The sequence below is a fragment of the Bacillus rossius genome, chromosome 2, assembly GCF_032445375.1.
Source record: "Bacillus rossius redtenbacheri isolate Brsri chromosome 2, Brsri_v3, whole genome shotgun sequence".
NCBI lineage: Eukaryota > Metazoa > Arthropoda > Insecta > Phasmatodea > Bacillidae > Bacillus > Bacillus rossius.
Genome location: NC_086331.1, coordinates 71,320,300 through 71,340,414, shown reverse-complemented (window position 1 = coordinate 71,340,414; position 20,115 = coordinate 71,320,300). Strand labels below are relative to the sequence as shown.

General features: G+C 35.0%; 1 protein-coding gene across 1 annotated transcript in view; it reads right to left on the bottom strand.

Annotated features, from left to right (window-relative positions):
- Positions 1–1,023: 1,023 nt before the first annotated feature.
- LOC134528904 (pleckstrin homology domain-containing family G member 7-like) overlaps positions 1,024–20,115 on the bottom strand; it is a 72,203-nt gene continuing 53,111 nt past the window's right edge. Inside the window, exons 6-8 of the mRNA XM_063362570.1 lie at positions 19,801–19,975; positions 12,212–12,507; positions 1,024–1,302 (exon numbers count right to left, since the gene is read on the bottom strand). Coding sequence (XP_063218640.1) covers positions 1,024–1,302; positions 12,212–12,507; positions 19,801–19,975 — 750 coding nt within the window. The remainder of the gene's footprint in view (positions 1,303–12,211; positions 12,508–19,800; positions 19,976–20,115) is intronic.

Genomic DNA, 20,115 nt, shown 5'->3' with positions numbered 1-20,115 from the left:
GTGGCGGCAGTAGATCAGTCTGTAGGTGGCTTCTGTGGAGGAAGGATCTGTTGTTTTTTTGTTCTTAGCGGTTTCGAACCAAGGACAGGAATCGAACTAATCAATCAGTATTATAGTTAGTAAATTCTTTGATGAATTTTGGAATTTTTCTCGAATCTCTAGCATTGAAATTACGGATTTTCAAAATGACGGACATGTCATAATACCTGATGATATTTATGCTATCAAAAAAGTGGTGGGAGGTCAGTCTGCCGGTGGCTTCCTTGGAAGAAGGTACGATTGCCATTTTTATTTATTTGCATTTACCGTATTCGAACCAATGAAACCTAGCTCCATGTCCAAAATGTATGTTTTTAAAATATTTTTTATGAAATTTTTTTAATTGATTTTTTTTTATAAATTTTAAATTTTTTTTTATTAAAATAGGTTAATAAATAAAGATTTTAAAGATGGTGGCCATAACGGAAATTGCAACGTTGACATCATAATCCAAGATGACATATTCCATGATGACGTCAGAGTCTTATCGGAGGCTGTAGACATGGGTGCTTAAGCCTCTTTGAGGAATTTTCGGGGTTTCTAAGGCAAAAAGACTTTTGAGGATTTTCGAAATCCTAATTTTTGAATTATGGAAATTTTTGAGAATTTTTGGCGGAATTTTTTTTCCAAAAAAATGAAAATTTTGACGATTTTTGGCTAATTTTGAGAAATTTTGGGCAAATTTTGGAGGTCTAATTTAAGATCAAGGTCAAAGTTCAAGGTCACACCCATCCAAGATGGCCACCGTGACGACACAATCCAATATGGGGGTCGGCTCCTCTGGCTCCTCCTGCGAGCGCCTGCGCTCGGATGCCCATTCCTATACTACTTATATTCCTAAGGTTTTGTAAGACAAATCTTGCCTGTAGAATTAAAAAAAAAAAACTTAATTAACAATCAGATATTTGTACAATACGTGTTTAGATAATTTTAAATTTGCAAGGAAAAAAACTCTCTTAGATAATACTACTTAAATCAGACACATCATGTATACACGTATTTCAAACGTTTTCTTACCTTAACTTGCTCGGAGGGGGTCTGGAAAGTGTGTATGGTGATAACTTGCTGAAACCGGTTCAGACTGACCAGCACGAACGCTGACTCTAAGCGACAACTGGCGCACTCAGCCACGCTCACGTCGTGGATGAAGAAGCGGTCCAGAGAGAGAGGCTGCTTGTAAACCACGTAACGCATGGATGATTCACTCGAGTTGGTAGAACCTCGACTGCACGAACTTGGCCAGTTCTCCGACAAAGTGGATTTCTTTGAAACAAAAAAAAAATGGTGAGTAGCTATTTATATTGACAGTAGTATACAAATGGGCATACTGTAAAGGGTTCAGAGTGCGGAGCTGGAGCCGAAGTCCGCCATCTTAGATTGTGACACCACGGCGGCCATTTTGGAGACCAAATTCCTTAATATTATTCATAAATTACTAAAAATTTCTCAAAATTCTTAAATATCTCCCTTATTTCGAGAAAAATTCCCATTTTTTAAGAAAATTACTGAACTTTTCCCTCAAAAAATTCAGAGGGGTCAAATTTCCTTGGAGATGGGCAATTTTCTTCAGAAAGAGGAAATTTTCGTCAAAATTCCCGTCATAGATCATGATGGAGTTGTCCTTGGCCATAAATTTGAAATTCTTTAAATTTTGACCAAAAAAATTCCTAACAAATTCCAATTAATATATAAAAAATTTTTTACTTCATGTGTTTAGTTACTTAATCCATCTCATTTCTCGGTTCAATTCCCGGCGAGAGTAAACATCTTAATTATGTATAGAAATAAAAACACTTTATTACAAATTTAATAAAAAATTTATAAAAAATATTCTTACATCACGTCTACCATCTTGGAAATATTGATCGACTGTCTGAGACAGCTGCTGGCTTCGCTTGGGGCAGGAAATTATTCGCACATCAACGAAGTAGCCTTCATACTCAAAGAAATGAGCGAAGCTGGCTACATACAATGATGACTTGTTTTACTCACTTGTTATAAAATTTAAGAAAAGAAATTATGTTTTGTATTAAAAAATTTGATTGTTTTATTTCTTGAAATCTGGTTTCTAACAATTAATGAGTTCTCGTAATACAACTTCTAACTTAGAGCTGTAAAAAGCACCACCAATGATTAACAAAATGGAGAGTAATAATAAAGTTATTCCAGAGATTGGGGCAAGTTCGAACAAAATGCAATTTAAATTAGTTATTGAAAAATGCTATTGGAGCGTTTGGGGCACTTGGAGCAGTTGGAAGAGTTTAAGCAATTGGAGCACTTGGATCAATTGGAGCAGTTGGAGCTTTTAGAGCAATTTGAGCGATTGGAACACTTGGAGACAAAGACAGCTGGAAGCATTGTATCCTACTGCATCCTGTGATCAATCGTATCTTACTGATGAGATCGTATCCCTTTAATTAGATTGTATACCTTTAATGAACGGGCTTGCAATAGATTATTTATCCATGCAATATGTCTGAGAGTTCGGAGATTCTTGTATTGTCTGCTTGAAATATGTCTTTTTTTTTAAAGATATAAGTAGTATCGCCGAAGAAAGCCTCGTGTTTTGGAGATACTTGGTCTATACGCCTAACATTGTGCATGGCATGGTTATAATGTTCGTGTATTTTTGAAAATAAGGTCGCTTGTTTACTGACTGTATGTGCCTGACCACCATTTGGACATGTTTGGCCAACCTTCTACATGAGTCTGGCCAACCTATCTGACGTTCCTGGACAACATACTGGGTGTGTCTGGCCACAAATTGGTCGTGTTAGCTTGAACAACCACCTGAATGTGCCTGGTCACCGATTACGTGCATGGTCATTCGACTGGAAGTGCCTGTACGCCGACTGGACATGCCTGTCCAACATTTTGACATTCCTGGCCACAAATGGATGTGCCTGGCCACCAGCTGCTCGTGCCTGGTTAATCGGCTGTCATGAGGGTTGCCCTGAAAGTACTTGGAAAGGTAAGGAAAGAGTCTTCTAAGAAAACAACAGAAATTGAGAAAAACTCGTAATTTCATTTTTAAATTTTTTATGTTATTACTTAAACTGGTCAGTTTAATGTTAAATTTAAATAGCTATTTATATCTAATATTAACATTTTGCATTAGTCAAGGACTGAAATAATGACGAGAATCGACTGAATCAGTCAACATTTTAATAAGTTTTTTTTTTTAATTTTTCGATTTTTTTCGATTTTTCTAGCTTAATAATTACAGATTTTCAAGATGGCGGCTAAGCTGGAGGAAGTTCCACCATACTTGTTGATTTAATATCTGTCTTTACGAAGGTGATGGGAGGTCATTATGCCAGCTGCTACTACTGAGGCCGGATCCGTCGCCAATTTTTGATCGAATGATCCCGTCGGGTTCAAACCGAGGATGCAATGATGTGTGTTTTTATAAAAATTGTATTAAATGATATTTGATGAATTTAGAAAATTTTCCTGATATTTTGGATTTTCAAGATATGGACAAGATATCAAAATTTAAAAAAAAACAAATGGAATTTTCTAGAATCCAAGATGGCGGTTTTGATATAAATACATTATTTTTTTTTATTTTTTATAAAAATTGTAATTAAGCCTTTTTGATTTTATATATGAACTTGCTGACCCGCCAGACGTTGCCCTGGCCGAATTTAAAAAAGGTTTCGTGTTATTTTTGTGAATTTATGAAAAGCTATTAATAATGTGTAAATAAAGTAAAATAGAGAAGGAAAAAGTTATTTTGAGTGATCATTGTATTTATTAACGACTGTGGTAATGTATATTCAATTTAAGGAGTGCATTCAGAAGTATGACAATTTACATGCGAGATGAATTCTATCGACAGTACACCGTTGAAATGCTGAAAATGTGTGATGTGCCTGGAACGTGATCGTCTTGGAACCACGCGTTTTGTTCTAAAATATATGTCACAAATGAATTAAGTCAGAATTGCAAGTAAACAATAAAAAAATAGAAATACTATGATTCTATTGGTTTGCTGTGACACCATCATTTTGTTCACTGCAATGCTTTATGATACACGACATATTTTTCTTTTGTTGTCAGGCGCGCAAAAAAAACAAAGCTGATGTTTTCCGACAGGGAAACAAGCGACATACAATTGACCATGCGAGAAGCATGGATTTTCTAGGTTAATACCGCAAACATTCAATGAGTGCCTTTGTGATTTGTTAATAGTCATTGCGAATGCAAGCTGCACCGGAAACTGCAAGCATTTAAAGTAGAATGGCATGTCAGTCGGAATCATTGGAATTCGTGGTATCAAAACGTCTTCTCCTTTGTACTTTACTTTAAGAATTGTTGCTTCGATGACGTTGCTTATCAGTTTCTTCATCGCAAGCAGGGTGCCATTACAAAGACGTGATTGGTTGATATTTCTGAACATTATGATTACCGATCCGACTTTCAATTGGAAATTGTGAGGCGGCAATCTGGGCAATTCCAGCGAGTTTAAAAATTCGGATGGATAGTTGGCATAATCTTGGCTAGAAATGGCAACATGAGTGCTGAATAAGATGTTCGACCACCTTTTAATATTATAGCTTCGATTCCTGATGAAGCAAGTGCAAGTGGAATTTTATTCTGGGAGCGTATCGTTGCCAAAATCAATGCGATCAAAAACGTTATTCCAGTTCAACTGGGATCTTCCAAGAAGAAAATACCTCCAATTCCATCGTTTAAAAATTTTATAAGAGTGTCGTGCGCATATTTTGGTTGCCGATTCAACAACGGAACGTTCGTTAGAACTGATTCTTTCATTGCATCGCAATCATATTGTTTTTCGTATTTCAACTCTTGATTAAATGTGTCGTGCATCGGACGATCGGGCGATGTTATGGCTAATTGAGGTACGATATCATCAAGCATGTGTCCTCAATTAATGGCAATGCCTCGTTGTGTATTTCCTCGCTCAGTTGCAAGTATTGATTTGATGTCATAAGACAGATCTTATGCAAAATATTATAAGATATATCATCTTTGTATTTGATTCAAAAATCAATCGGTTTCGATGGGAAGCATGTTGAGTTAATTATCGAATACAATGTTCGTATTTTATGAGCGTTTGACGAAATCATAGCATCTCTGAGAGTGTAATCTCAATGATTTTCATTCTCTGGCAATCGCAAACTTTGACATGCTTTTCTATATGCGCCACTAGATTTTTTACTTACCCGTAAGTGAATTCATCATCTTGATAGAGAAATGATAACCGTCTTCACCATGCCAATATATCATGGGATATCGAAATGTATCATATGATCGGTGCTTTTCGTACAGCTGATCGTCCCGCCGATTTAGAACGATATCACGGGATTCCATATTTTCACCAACGACGACAATGGCGACATCATCAATTGTTGGCGCACTGAAACGTCTTGGGTGTTCTCCCGCAGGAGTCTTATTGGCTATGATTACAATTTTGTGATTATCAGATCGCATACGGTCCAGAGTGGTTTTGAACAATGCAATAAATTCATTGTTTTGATGGAAAAAAATTGTCGCTGTTCCACAATTGGTCTTTTCACTGAACTGTTGTGTGCACAATGCTCAACTACTTCTTGTGGTGAATTGCCCATAAAATAAAACTGTAAAAATTTATAGTTTGCATCCTGCAATGCCAATAGCGAACCTGCTAGATTATATGTTTGACATTAATCTGTAAAGGTGAGTGAACAATGAATAATAATAACAGTAATAATAATATTTTTACAATTATCTTAAAAGTAGGCATGGAAACGTCACGAACCACATTTGTTGTGCCAAATGAAGTTTTTGGAAGCAACTATTGTATTTCTGTATTTGTGTCAGAAAGTGAATGTGTGGAATCTGATCATGTTCCAGAAACCAATGAGCGCAATGGCTCTAGTGGCGGGATCAATGGCGCAAATTTGACATTGCGACTTGCGCAACACAAACCAGGAGGTTATTTTCGGTATTTCAATGCCTTGCAATGTGGGCATACAACGCTCATCAATCCTGTAGCAACGGATTGGACTGCACTGTAATCAATTTTCACGTTGTAACGGAATGCAGCTCGATGAGTGTTCAACGCAACACTTATTTGTCTTCTTGCACGGTTATTCAAATTCATTGTCTCGCAATTGGTTTCTATTGACCGATAATGTCTCAATCGATGCATATCAGCTTCGTTTGCATTTTCATTTTCTTCATGTGTACGTGCTGAATGGGTTTTTGATAATCGATTACGTTCAATTTCATTTCGTTCTTCCCATTGCTCTGCAGTAAGATTAAATAAAAAATTAGTTTGATTTGTAGCATTGCTATTTCTGCGACTTAAATTGTGCCGTCTTCTTGGCGGCATTGCAATGCTATTAAAATGTGACCATTAATTCAACTGTTTCAATTGCGAACAATGGGATTTGTGAATACATACAATCCCACTAAATACTGACACTTGGATAATTTAAAGATATTTTATAAACGTTTATCACCTCAAAACTCACCGTATTTCGTAATTTGAATCTGTGAATTTGTTTTTTTCAGATAAAACGACGAAAATTAATTCTTTTCAAGAAAACATGCCGATTAACCAACAACAAAATAACACTTCAACTTAAATTAAACAACTGAATATCGCGATAAATATAAATTATTGTGCAACCTCGATCACAGAGATCACAGATAAAAAACAACAGAAATAAGGTTTTGGCCATGTAGAAATGAATAATTATCTATAACTGAGATAGCAACTGTTGCGGTTAAAAAAAGAATGATACCTTTAAAGTGAATTTTACTTATAAAGTGAATTGCACAAAAAAAAAAACACACACACAGGAAAGTAATTGAAGTAGACGCTGAAGATGGACATTTCCCACTAGACAACTCCAACATGGCGTCGAATAAATTTAGGCTAACATATTCTTGTCTCTACTGATTAAGGAATGCTGCGCTATCTCTAGATTTCAACGTTAACTAATGATACTCCCAAAAGTAAAGCCAGCATTTAAATGTATTATATGTTTTCTTTATTTATTTTTATGACTACAAATAACAAATAATAACGTAACGTAATTTTCCAATTTTCTGGGTAACGTTTATAATTTTCTTATTGCATTAAATCCTGATCCGAATTATAACGATCATTAAAACAAATCAGACAAATCGGTCTAGCCGTTCTCAAGTTATGCGCCTACCAACGAACAGCATTTTAGGATTTAGATTACATATTTACTCTCATCGGAAATCAAACCAAGTACCGATATGGATTAAGTAACTGAACATTTGAAGTAAACCATTTTTTCGAATTTTTTATTTTTTATTTTTTTTAGAAATTTTTTGGTCAGAATTTAAAGAATTTAAAGTTTCATGGCCAAGGTTAAGGTCATCATGAACTCTGATAAGGATTTGAAGGAAATTTGCCTCTCTATGAAGAAAATTGCTCCTTTCTAAGGAAAATTGTTTCTTTCTGAGAATAAGGCCAAACTACTAGGAAATTTGGCCCCTCAGATATTTTTTAAGGAAAAATTGGGAAAATTTACCTAAAAAATGGGAATTTTTCTCGGAAATAGGGAAATTTTTAGGAATTTTGCGAAATTTTCAGTCATTTTTGAGGAATTTTGAGAAAATTGGTCTCCAAGATGGCCTCTGTGACGTCACATTCCAAGATGGTGGGCATCGGCTGTGGCTCCTTACCATGAACCCTTTGCCAGTATGTTCATTTGTATACTACTATTGCCACTGAAGTAAACGGCCAAACAAATAAAATAATCAAACACTTAAATCCATCTTTTAATATTTTTATTCAAGCGCATAAGTATATACATAAAATTCAACATGATCAAAATGAAAATAATATACCTAAGCATAGTGCAGACTCGATTAAAACATAAGATTGCGAGTATTTTATAAACCACCATAAAGATAAAATAATAAGAACAATTTATATATATTTGTTGATATTAACATTTTATATTAACTTTAAAAAAGACAAAAGTAAATATTATTATAAGTAAATGCAAAAAAAAAGAAAGGCTTTAGTACAGTGAAACTAAATCAAGAATAGGGATGAAAAATACATTAATTCGGCCATGGTAAAAACTCGAAAAATAAATTATTTTTTCCACCAGGTTAAATAATTCGACATTCCCTAGCGTCTCAGGTGGTGGAATATTGTTCTTAATATAATTGTACCTTTCTCGAGAGTGTCAATCAATAAAAATAAGGGCGGCATTCAAAGTTGCCCCAGAAGTCATGCATATTTTTTTTATGACACCGAGTCGATAAAATGAATCTCATGTGTAACACGACCTACTTTTACCCTTGACCTTTGACGTTTCAGATTTTTGAAACATATGTTGTCACTTGCTGCAAACTTAGTCCAGTCCTCTTAGTAAGTTCACCTCGGAATTTGAGATACCCAGCTATAAACTCGTATAAACTTGTATTTTGACATCCTAAAAGTTGTCTCAAAACCTACATATGGTAGGGTGTACGCGACTATTAAAATCTAAGGTCAAAGGTCACAAAAATTGATTTTTCGCACATTTGTTTTTTTGCAAATATCTCGTTTCCTATGGGGTTTTTGCTTTTTCTATTTATTATCAATATTGTAGAGGATTAAATTCCCTACAACTTTTCTTTCTAAAATGTTTTATACGTTGAATCGTTTTCGTGATAGAGGGCGGAGAGCGCGCGGTTACAGCATCATTTAAGGTCAACCGGTAGTCCCGGTCAAAAACACTCCATACAAAGTTAATTAATTATTGATAAATACATAATTATTAATAATTTTCCTTTCTTATTAACTATTACATTATATTAAATAATTATTTTACTTGCGTATCTATTTTTAATTAAGTATCAATTTATTTAATAACACTTACCTACCCGTGTAGTTATAGAATTGTTAAGGAAAGTACTTATATTATATTTCAATTCTAATGTAGCTTATATTTATAACTTCTTAAATAAATTAAATAAAAGAAAGAAAGAAATTCTTAATTAATGTTTTTATTAAAAAATATCATTCCATACATTTATGATTTGGAAATTAAAAAAATTGAATAAAAATTACAAGAACAACAACTTATAATTTTAATTTTCTTCTTGTTCTTCATCGTTGTCTTCCAACCGCTGTAGTATTTCAAAGTCATCTTATTTATCATCTTCAACGACATTTGTCTCCAGGTCTTCCATAATTTAGGGGTCAAAGGTTCTGCCTTCATTGACATCGCTGTGATATGGTAAAGCATTGAGACAAGCTTGCCCATTACAATGGCCACAAGCTAAAGAGCATTGCAAGCCCGATTTCCTGCATCCACATCGCGAACCACAACCACTCTTGCGTTGAGCAATTCCTCTGGAGCAGGTGCTAAAATTATCGTGATAGGTTCCAGGAATTCGTTACGCATTGTCCAACCCCATTCCTGGGGTTCCAAATCATGCCCTAACCAAGTTTGAACTTGATAATAAACATGATTGAAATGTTGGTGAGCTGCTGCACTTGGTGGAATATTTGATAACTGCACAGGTTTATGCAGTTTTGTAGACTTGACGTATTGTGCATAACGAAGATGATCGATACTGTCCACAGATTTTAAAGCATTATAGACTGCCAACAAGATTTGAATTCCATTCTCAAATAATCTTTGAACCGGACAAGTTTTCTTCTTCAAATGCTGCTGCAAGTTGATCCAAATTCGGCAGTTTCTCAAATGCTTTTACAAACGTTTTTTTTTCTTTCCTTTTTTAAAAAGCGCAGATGTCGTATCACAGCCACTTTATTCGTGCAGAAACAAAATGTGTTTTTTGAACGAGGATACTTATCAAAACTATTATTATTGAATAGATGGATATTTATTTAATGAAAATAATTATTAAATATAATGTAATAGTTAATAAGAAAGGAAAATTATTAATAATTATGTATTTATCAATAATTAATTAACTTTGTATGGCGTGTTTTTGACTGGGACTACCGGTTGACCTTAAATGATGCTCTAACCGCGCGCTCTCCGCCCTCTATCTCGAAAACGATTCAACGAATAAAAACATTTTCGAAAGAAAAGTTGTAGGGAATTTAATCCTCTACAATATTGATAATAAATAGAAAAAGCGAACAACCCATAGGAAACGAGATATTTGCAAAAAAAATGTGCAAAAAATCTATTTTTGTGACCTTTGACCTCAGATTTTAATAGTCGCGTTCACCCTACCATATGTAGGTTTTGAGACAACTTTTAGGATGTCAAAATACAAGTTTATACGAGTCTATAGCTGGGTATCTCAAATACCGAGATACTTACCTAATTTTGACTAAGATGACTGGACTAACTATGCATTTGAATCAACAGAGTAGAAAACGTATTCTGACGTCTGTGCTGTTCACATCAGTTACATCAAGAAACATTCAGTGCTTAAGAGTCATTGTTTTGTATGGCTACAATAAGGACCAAGGTTGTTGGTTGAGAGGTTAGATCACTCGCCTCCTACTAAGATGGAACAGGTTCAACCCCCAAATGAGTCATACTCTGGGTTTTCACGTATGAGAAACGTAATAGACTTTGCCACGAGTCGGTGGGTTTTCTCGCAGTACTCCCGTCTCTCACAATTATTCATTACCTCAATGCTCCATTATCATCTTATCACCTCTGATCGTATCTATTTAAATTAATGTCAGCGAGATGTTAAGCCTAATTCAATTATTAATTAGATATATATTTTTGTAATAAGACTCTTACTAACAATATTGTTAATTTGTTAACACATTGGCCCTTTAACAATTTTTAACGGCTTCAACGTCCAACTGATATACATAATTTTACTTGTTTTAACCATTCAGACGTTAAACTATCAAAGCAAGAAAAAAATATTTTTTTAATTTTCTCGCTGGAACAAAGTAAACAACGAATTATCTTAAACATGTTATTATTATTATTATTATTATTATTATTATTATTATTATAGGAATGTTTTGTAGCGGCGAATAAATATGTGAAAAATATTCAGTAATTTACTTTAAAATACTTAAAATAATATAGTTCATTAAAACATTACAGCTCGAGACTAAATTCTGCCAATAATATATATTGTGAAAAAGTTTTCATTTTTGATCGGATATGTTTTTTTATAGTTAAGCGAATGCTCCCTTACTACTTGTAGAAAGATTCCGTAAGTTTTCCGTGGATGATTTTTTCACAGAAGAATATTATCTTATTTTTCACACAGATATGTATGTATAGGCCTACTCTACATTAGAACTACAGTTTTTATTTTAATGTTAATATGTTACGAGCGTACTGGGAGGCAAGGTAGCGATGCGGACCAGGTGTATGTTGGCCATTCGGCTGTTGATTGGCCCCCGGGTGGGGCGTGGCCCACTGACGCAGCATATATATACCTTTGCAGATTAGCGGCCCGGCCTCTCTACTCTCCTTTATCGGTGCTTTGTAATTGACCGTTCAGCCCTCTGGAGAATTCTGTGGGCTCCCAGAGGCCACCGCGTGGAGTGGCGTAACTAGAACGCCATTGTTATGGGAGCTTTCGGCATCGGGTTGACCCCGATGTCGTGACACGTCAAATGGGCGCAAGACCATTCCAGGAGAAGGGGGGGGGGTTTATGGGGTATAAAAGCGGCGACGTCAGTTTCCGAGGGAAAGTGAGGTGAAGAGGGTGAGTGACCCTTTGTGCGGTGACATCGGAACGACTGTTCGGCGACTGGAGGCCTGGCGACCGAGGAAGAGTCTCTTTGGTAGCGATGCCAGTGAGGGCGACATGCGCGAGAGCATCTTGAGAGGCTCTTTCGGTAGCGAGTCGGATACGACGGGAGGCAGTTTGGAACGGTGTTGCGGCACGACGTGGGTACCTGGTGCGAGGTAATTGTTCAGGACTGTGGTGTGCGGACAGAGAATGGTAGAAAAGCGAGCCAATGTTAAGCTGAGGTCCAGTGGGCAGTATTAATGTTTTATTGTTCGGCGTGAGACTGACTATTTTTGCGGACAGATATTGGACAGTGTGTTTCCCATTTAGATTTAAGGTGTAAATAGTAGTTAAATATTGCTGTATTTAATTAATTAGGCTATCCTTTCCGAAACTGTTTTCCTGCTCCTAACAATGTAATATTTTTTCTTTATACGTGACGAATACTTGCAATGTTGTGCTTTGTACCAAATATTTTTAAAAACTATTCACTCACCTTTTTCGACAAACCCTTTTTCCGCCTCGTAATCAACAGCATGTCATCAAAGAGCACCACGTACATATCTTGAGCCTTCCCTGTGTCCCAAATCTGCAACTGCCCCTCGATGATTATCTGTCGGCGAGGACTCACTATGATTCTGTCACAAGGCTGTCGCATGAGAGCAGGTTTCAAAAATTCAGGCACATATATTTTTGGGTCCAAGTCGAACACAGTTGGCCACACAATGTTGCGCTGAATTTCAAGCAAACGTTCAAAGTTTTTGAGCCACTTCATTTTGTCATCCAGTTCTCCTAAAAAAAACAACATAACATCAAGCAGTGGCGGACCGAGCTTACAAGTTTGGCGGGGATTTGTTGAAGGGGAGGGGGTGGTGTGCGGACGTCTCGATGGTTCTGGGTGGGTTTGAAATATCTTCCAGTTAAATGGTGAGTCCACAATTTAAAAAAAATCTTAAGGCTATTTTAACTCATTTCTGACGTCTTGTCGATATCCTAATTATGGTTTCAAATGATTTTTATGGGTAGTTCCTAAAATTGAAAAAAAAAAAATCACACATTAAAAAGTAACACCAAGAAAGTAAAACAATACAAACCAAATAAATGACACTAAATTTCAGGTGCGGATTGAAAAAGATTATTTTATGTTAAATGTCCAGTTATTGTTTGTTTACCGTTCTAGGGCGGTTTAAAGAGAGGGGAGGATGTGAGCAAGCACCCCTTCCATAAAACGCCACTTATAGTTTAATCAAGTCAGAATCTAAATAGTTTACAACGACACTTACAAAATTACAAGTAAGGTGTATTTAAAATAGTTATTTAATATGTTACCAACAAAGATAAAAGTTATATCGTGCCCTTGCAGTGTAATGTCGGGGCCATTATCGAGTCGCATACCACCAAGTCGATGTGGGGAATTCTTCGCGGTGGTGGCGAACCAGAAGTTTTCGCAACCAAGAAACGTAGCGGACGTTGCCGTAAGCAGTTGGGTTTCCTCGAAGTTCTCTCGTTCTCGCCGTCCTTTCATTCCGTCAGCGATACAGTCACGTCACTTTACCCTTCATCGTCGCTGGTGACCCCGATGTGAACGAGACGTCAAGTCCTGTTTCATTCATTCGTGTCACGTCTCTGTGAAGTTTGATTCACAATGCCACGATGAACACGACACGACAGGTCTAACATGCTCAGGAGGCCAGTGAAATACAATGTCACCGTGACACGACAAAATACGCGCCCCGACGGTCCACAAGAAATATATTATATTTCTAATTTCGTCGTGTCGTGCTACACGAGGAAACCAAAACGGAAACCTTTCAGAACTGAACTTCAATAATATTTAACTACTTGGGTACACTTTAACATTTGTAGTATGACTTTACATTTATTTTTACTATTTAGCATGGCTAACAGCGGAAATAATTTCTGTCCCTTATCAGCATATCTATTTTCTTCCTTGTATCTAAAATACACTTAATATCACTTTGTTCCAGACGACTAAATGTTATATTGTTTGAAGTCCAACTATCAACAGGAAATAAAATATTCCTGTTGGACCTACTCTGTTTTTGGTTTTAAGTAACGAAGTATCGCGTGAATTAAAAACAATTTCAGTAGTAATATATGTCCAAGGACAAGCTTCAGGCTCAGGTACAAGGTGCCAACCACCATCTTAGATTGTGACGTCAAGGTGGAAATCTTGGATGACCTTGACCTTAGACCTTAACCATAATCTTCAAAATTGGCCAAAAATGATCCAAAATTAGCCATAATTTGCCCAAAAAAATGCCAAAATCCGCAACAAATTCCAGTTTTTTTAAAACAAAAACTACTTCCAAAAAATCTAAAAAAAACTGTAAATTAAAATTACTTTATTTTGAGGAAAAAATCCCGTTTCGAGGGAAAATTTCCGTTTTAGTCCTCAAAAATGCCACCGGCTTGAAAAGTCCGCAAAGAGACTTAAGAGTCAGCATCTACAAGACTCCCTATGTCTCCGAGGTCATGACCTTGACAATAAGGATTCAATGGCCGCAATCTTGAATTATGATAAAACTGTTGCAATTATCGTTACGACCGCCATATTGATAATACGTAATTTTTATGCTAGAAAACAGGGGATAATTTTAAAATTTATAAAAAAATTTAATTAGTCCAACTTTAATAAAATATAATATAAGAACATCTTTGCAACTTTCATCTTAAAAATTCGCAATTATTACAAGAATTTGATGGGAAAAGTTTTAAAATTTATAAAAATCTAATAAATAAAATTTTAATAAAAAATGTACTAACGTCATGGGAATGGGAGTTTTTGGTTCGTACCCAGTAATGGGAAAAAATTAAAAACAAATGGCGACGAATTATTTCTCCACGAAAGCCGCCAGCAGACTGACCTCCCATCACTATTGCCAAGGTGCATATATATATATATATTTATATCGCCAGCTAGTATGATGTCACATCCGTCATCTTGTTTTCGTCTGCTAGAGGCCATAATCTTGTTTTTGTCTGCTAGAGTGCACTGCCACCATGTAAGTTTAATTTTTACCTGCTTGAGTCCAGTAATAATTTATTATTTCAGTGGCAGCCGCCATCTTGAAATTTGGATGCCATCTTGGAAATTCGTAGTTATTTAGCTATAAATTTGAGAGAAATTCCAAAATTCATCAAAAAATCACTCATTATTTTACTGATTGATTCGATCGATATCCAACCTTGGTTAGATACTTGATGAATGCAAAACCTTTTTAGGAAAAAGTAATTATTTAATAAATCAAGTTCAAAATCCTAAAAATGGCTTATGTTCCTCATATGCGAGCCTCCGGTAAGCCGATATGACCACCATATTTAAATTTGGACACCATATTGGAAATGTGTATGAATTTAGATATAAAATCGGGACAGTAGATATTCAAAATTCATTAAAAAAATCACTCATTAATATACTGATTGATTAGATCGATTCCTGTCCTTGGTTCGATTTTTGGATGATGCTAAAAATTTTATTATAGACGAAAAATATTTATTTAATAAATCATGTTCAGGTTCCTTAAAGTGGCTTAGGTTCCTTATATTGGGCAGCAAGTAAGCCATTACGACCACCACCTTGGAAATTTGTATTTATTGACGTAGAAATTCGGAAAAATACTAATATTCATAAAAAAACACACGGGACTACATGGCTCTTGTCTTTGACTACATTCAGCTGCGACAGTTAATTTATCTCATGCCAAGGAACTTTTTGTAAGTAGTCCCGATTCTTGCCAACAGATGTTGCCACGTGTTGTGTTGAGGTAAAAATTATTTCTTTCTTTTATGTGGGTTTTGGGATGCTCACTAACGTTCACAATAGAAGGAACGCTTCTCTAGACATCAAGTAGAAGGAAGTTCGTCTTGCACGAGAGTGCTTCTCAGCTGGCTCAAAGCATATTATTTGAAACCCACATGATAAAAATATTTTTAGTGATGATTTAGTAGCAAAATTTCACAATTTAAATGTAACTCTGAATAAAATTGCGTGACTCATTAATTAAAAATAAATTTTTCGTGCTGAAATAGATTTCTCAGAAATAACCAAAAGCACTCGGAGAATATAAGCAGAAGTCTTGACATGAATAATTAGGAGCACACAAAGAGTACCTTAAAAATATTGGCAAGAATAATCAGGAGCACACTGACAAAACTAACGTGCGCATTCCTTAATTTATATCAGCAAATCACAAAACAATTTAAAATAAAAAAATCAAATAATAAAAATAATATCGTCAGTAATAAAACTAAAAAATTAATATTTAAAAAATATTTAGGACAGCTTCTTCCAGCTTGTGAACTTCCTGTTTGTTGAACAAGAATAGAGTTCTTATACGCAAGAATTTTTTTGAAATTTTTTATGAATTTTTTTATTATTTTATGATTTTTATTAATCGGTAAATTTTAATTTTAATTTATAAAATGACTGTTGGAGTTAAAATAATTTTTGGAGCCAAATACTTTGGAAGCCAAATACATTTTATAGCCAAACACTGTTGGAGCCAATGGCTGTTGGAGCCAACGACTTTTGGAGCCTAAATACTGCCGAGGCGAATGACTGCTGGAAGCATTATATCCTATCGTAAATTTGGCTATCAAATCCTACTGAGATGAATGTTCGTAAAAATATACGTCGTTTACGTTTAATGTACATAGTCAAGTCTGCATTATCGTATCCTACTGATGAGATCGTTTTACAATAAGTTGAATTTTCTTCCAAATGTGCTTCCTGTTAGTCCAGTGTGTGTGTGTGTTGTGTGTTCATTGCGTGTCCATTGCATATACTGCGTGTACTGTGTTGCTATTGCATGCCATGTGTGTGTACTGTGTGACCTTAGCGTGACCTGTGTGTGTACTGTGTGTACTGTGTGTACGTGTTCAATGTGTGTACGTGTTCAATGTGTGTACGTGTTCAATGTGTGTAATGCTGGTTTGGTGCGTGTACTGTGTGTCCATTGTGTGTCCAGTGTGTTTACTGTGTGTGTACTGGGTGTGTAAGTGTGTATTGTCTGTAATGTGTGTTCAGTGTGTGTACTGTGTGCCTATTGTGTGTATTTTCAGTTTTTTTAATGTGTGTACTGTGAGGCCATTGTGTGTATTGTAAGTTTTTTTTGTTGAATGTGTGTACTGTGTGTGTACTGTGTGTTCACTGTGTGTACTGAGTGTGTACCGTGTGTCTATTTACATGTACTGTGTGCTTACTGTTATCAATGTGTGTTCATTGTGTGTGTACTATGTGTCTAGTGTGTATACTGTGCGTTATTTTCTTTGGTTGAATGTGTGTCGATTCGTAAATGTGTGTAGTAAAATCTGTTTAAGCTCTGAATATTTACTGTTTCAAAACCTCTTGGTCTTGATAAAACAGTTTTCAGGTATTCTTGGTCCTTTAGTAAGCGTGAAACATGTTCCTTTGGTCTTATTGCTTGTAACTGATTTTATCGATACTTCATGTCTGACAGTTAAAAAAAGATTTTGCCGTGACTGCTTGAATTACGTTGTATTAGCTATTGTTGAAGAAGGTCTTGAGGTTTAGAGACATCTGGTCTATATCCTGATATTGTTCATTACTTGGTCACGTGGTCGAAGTCACTTTGCCCTATACGTATAGCGTTGTATGTGAACTGGTTGGAATGTACCTATTTCATGAAAAAAAAATTACTTCCTTTTTAGGCATACCGAAAAAGTATTTATTTCATAGGACAGTTATATTATTTAGAGTCTTCTTTCATAGAGTGACTGATTAATGAATTACACGAAAAAAAAAATTTAAAATTTTTTTGTTACTTTTATCACTGGTTGAGAATCAAACCAAGCATGGAAAACTATCGCGTCAATCATCATTTTAATAAGTAATTTTTTAATGAATTTTGGATTTTTTTCGAATTTCTACGCCATAAACACAAATCTCCAAGATGACAGTCATATCGGCTTATTTGCTGCCGGTAGATAAGGAAGTTAAACCACTGTTAGGATTTTGAACATGATTTATTTAATTAGTAATTTTTGTTTAAAATAATTTTTTAGCATCATCCAAGAATCTAACCAAGGTTTGATATCGATCGAATCAATCAGTAAAATAATGAGTGATTTTTGATGATTTTTGGAGTTTTTCCCGAATTTCTAGGTTAATTATTTCAAAAATTTCAAAATGGTGGTCTTTATGTCATCATCGTCTTACTAGAGGCTGGTAGAAGAGAATATTTGCTTCTTTTAGGACTTTAAACCATATTTAATGAAAGTATTAATTTTATACTTAAAATTAAATTTGTTTACATCGATCAAGTATCGAACAAAAGGACAAAAATCTAGATTACATATCAGTACATTAATAAGTGATTTTTTTTGGATGAATTTTGGAATTTTTCTCGAATTTATAGTTAAACAACAACGAATTTCCAAGATGGCATCCAAATTTTAAGATGGCGGGTGCCACAGTAATAATAAATTATTACTGGACTCTAGCAGGTAAAAATTAACCTTACATGGTGGCAGTGCACTCTAGCAGACAAAAACAAGATCACGGCCTCTAGCAAACAAAAACCAGATGACGGATGTGACATCATATGACATCATACAAGCTAGCGATATATATATATATATATATATATCTTGGCATTAGTGATGGGAGGTCAGTCTGCTAGCGGCTTTTGTGGAGAAATGAGTGGTCGCCATTTTTTTTTTAAATTTTTACCCTCACTGGGTTCGAACCAAGGACTCCCATCTCCATGACATAGGTACTTTTTTTATTAAAATTGCATTAAATTTTGATTAATACATTTTTATAAATTTAAAATTTTTCTCATTAAAATCTCGTAACAATTACGGATTTTCAAGATGGTGGCCATAACGAAAATTGCATTTTTTTATAATATTTTATTAAAAATGTATTAATAATTTTTTTAATTTTTAAATTTTTCCCTATTTTCTAGCATAATAATTACGGATTTTAAATATGGTGGCCGTAATGGAAAATTGCATTTTTAAATATTATATTAAAAATTGATTAATTAATTTTTTAATATTTTAAAAATATTTTCTAGTATAAAAATTACGGATTTTCATGTGGCGGTTGTCATTAACTGCAACAGTTATGTCATAATTCAAGATGGCGGCTATGGCGTCCTTAATTGTCAAGGTCATGTCCTCGGAGGCATAGGGAGGCTTGTATATGCAGACTCTAAAGCCTCTTTGTGGACTTTTCAAGTCGTTGGCATTTTTGAGGACTAAAACGGGAAATTTTCCCTCGAAACAGATATGTTTTTAAAATTTTTTACTATAATTTTTGGGGGAATGTTTTCCTTAAAAACTGGAAAATTGGAGGTTTTGGCGAATTTCGGCGAATGTTGGCAAATTTTGGATGTTGAGTTCAAGGTTGAGGTCAAGGTAAAGGCCATCCAAGATGGCCACCATGACGTCAAAATCCAAGATGGCGTTTGGCACCTCGCACATCAGCCTGAAGCCTGTCCTTGGACATACAATCATATACTACTCATTTCAAACAACATTGTTATAATTTAACTTATCCTCATTTCGTTCTGAATCTTTACTATGTTTACACTGACCAGTTCCTATCGCTTCCTAAACGTTCCTCCTAAAATAAAGAACGACTTTGGACGTTTCCTATAAACTACTTGTGAGAGTTTTTCTCAATGTACAAAGAAAGAATGTTGTAAATTTTCTGTTTGAATTAAATAATGCCTACAAAAAACAACTTTATTGTTCACAAATATTGGTTCTTGCTAGAACAATATATTTGCACTGCGTGGTTGGCAGATTAGTAGAAAATATGTTTACCAGTGTAGCTGAAGATTGCTTCTTAGCGGGTCTTGCATTAAAACGAGATTCCTTCAAACTTTTGCGTTAGATCATCTGAGATACTAATTTATAGTTCATATCCAAAATATAACCCGTTCCCAAGAGTATCGTTTAAAAATTCCTTATTATTTGTGATTTTAACGACTAACCTTCTTTGTAAAGTTATTAATAGTAAAATAATAAATTTTCAAATCGTTTATTCAGCTCTTTTCTGCATTCTGTAAATTATTAACACCCAATACTTACGTATAGAATTTTCTTCGACTTCTAATATTTGCATTATGAGTTCTCTTTCTTTAGGTTCCTCTGTGCGAGACTCCACTTCTTTCAAAATAAGAGGCACCTTCATTATGTGTTGAACTGGCGCTACAAGAAGGTCCGTGAGTTGTAGCTTTTTGCAACGAGGGTCTCGGTTGCACCACTACAACATGCCAAAAGCACAATAACAAGCGTATGTATTTGTAAATTTATTTTAAAGTGAAGTTTAATGTCATTTTACTTACTCTTTGTCATGTGCCATTTTAAAAGTGTAGAATTTTTATGGTAGTTTTCTGTTTATTG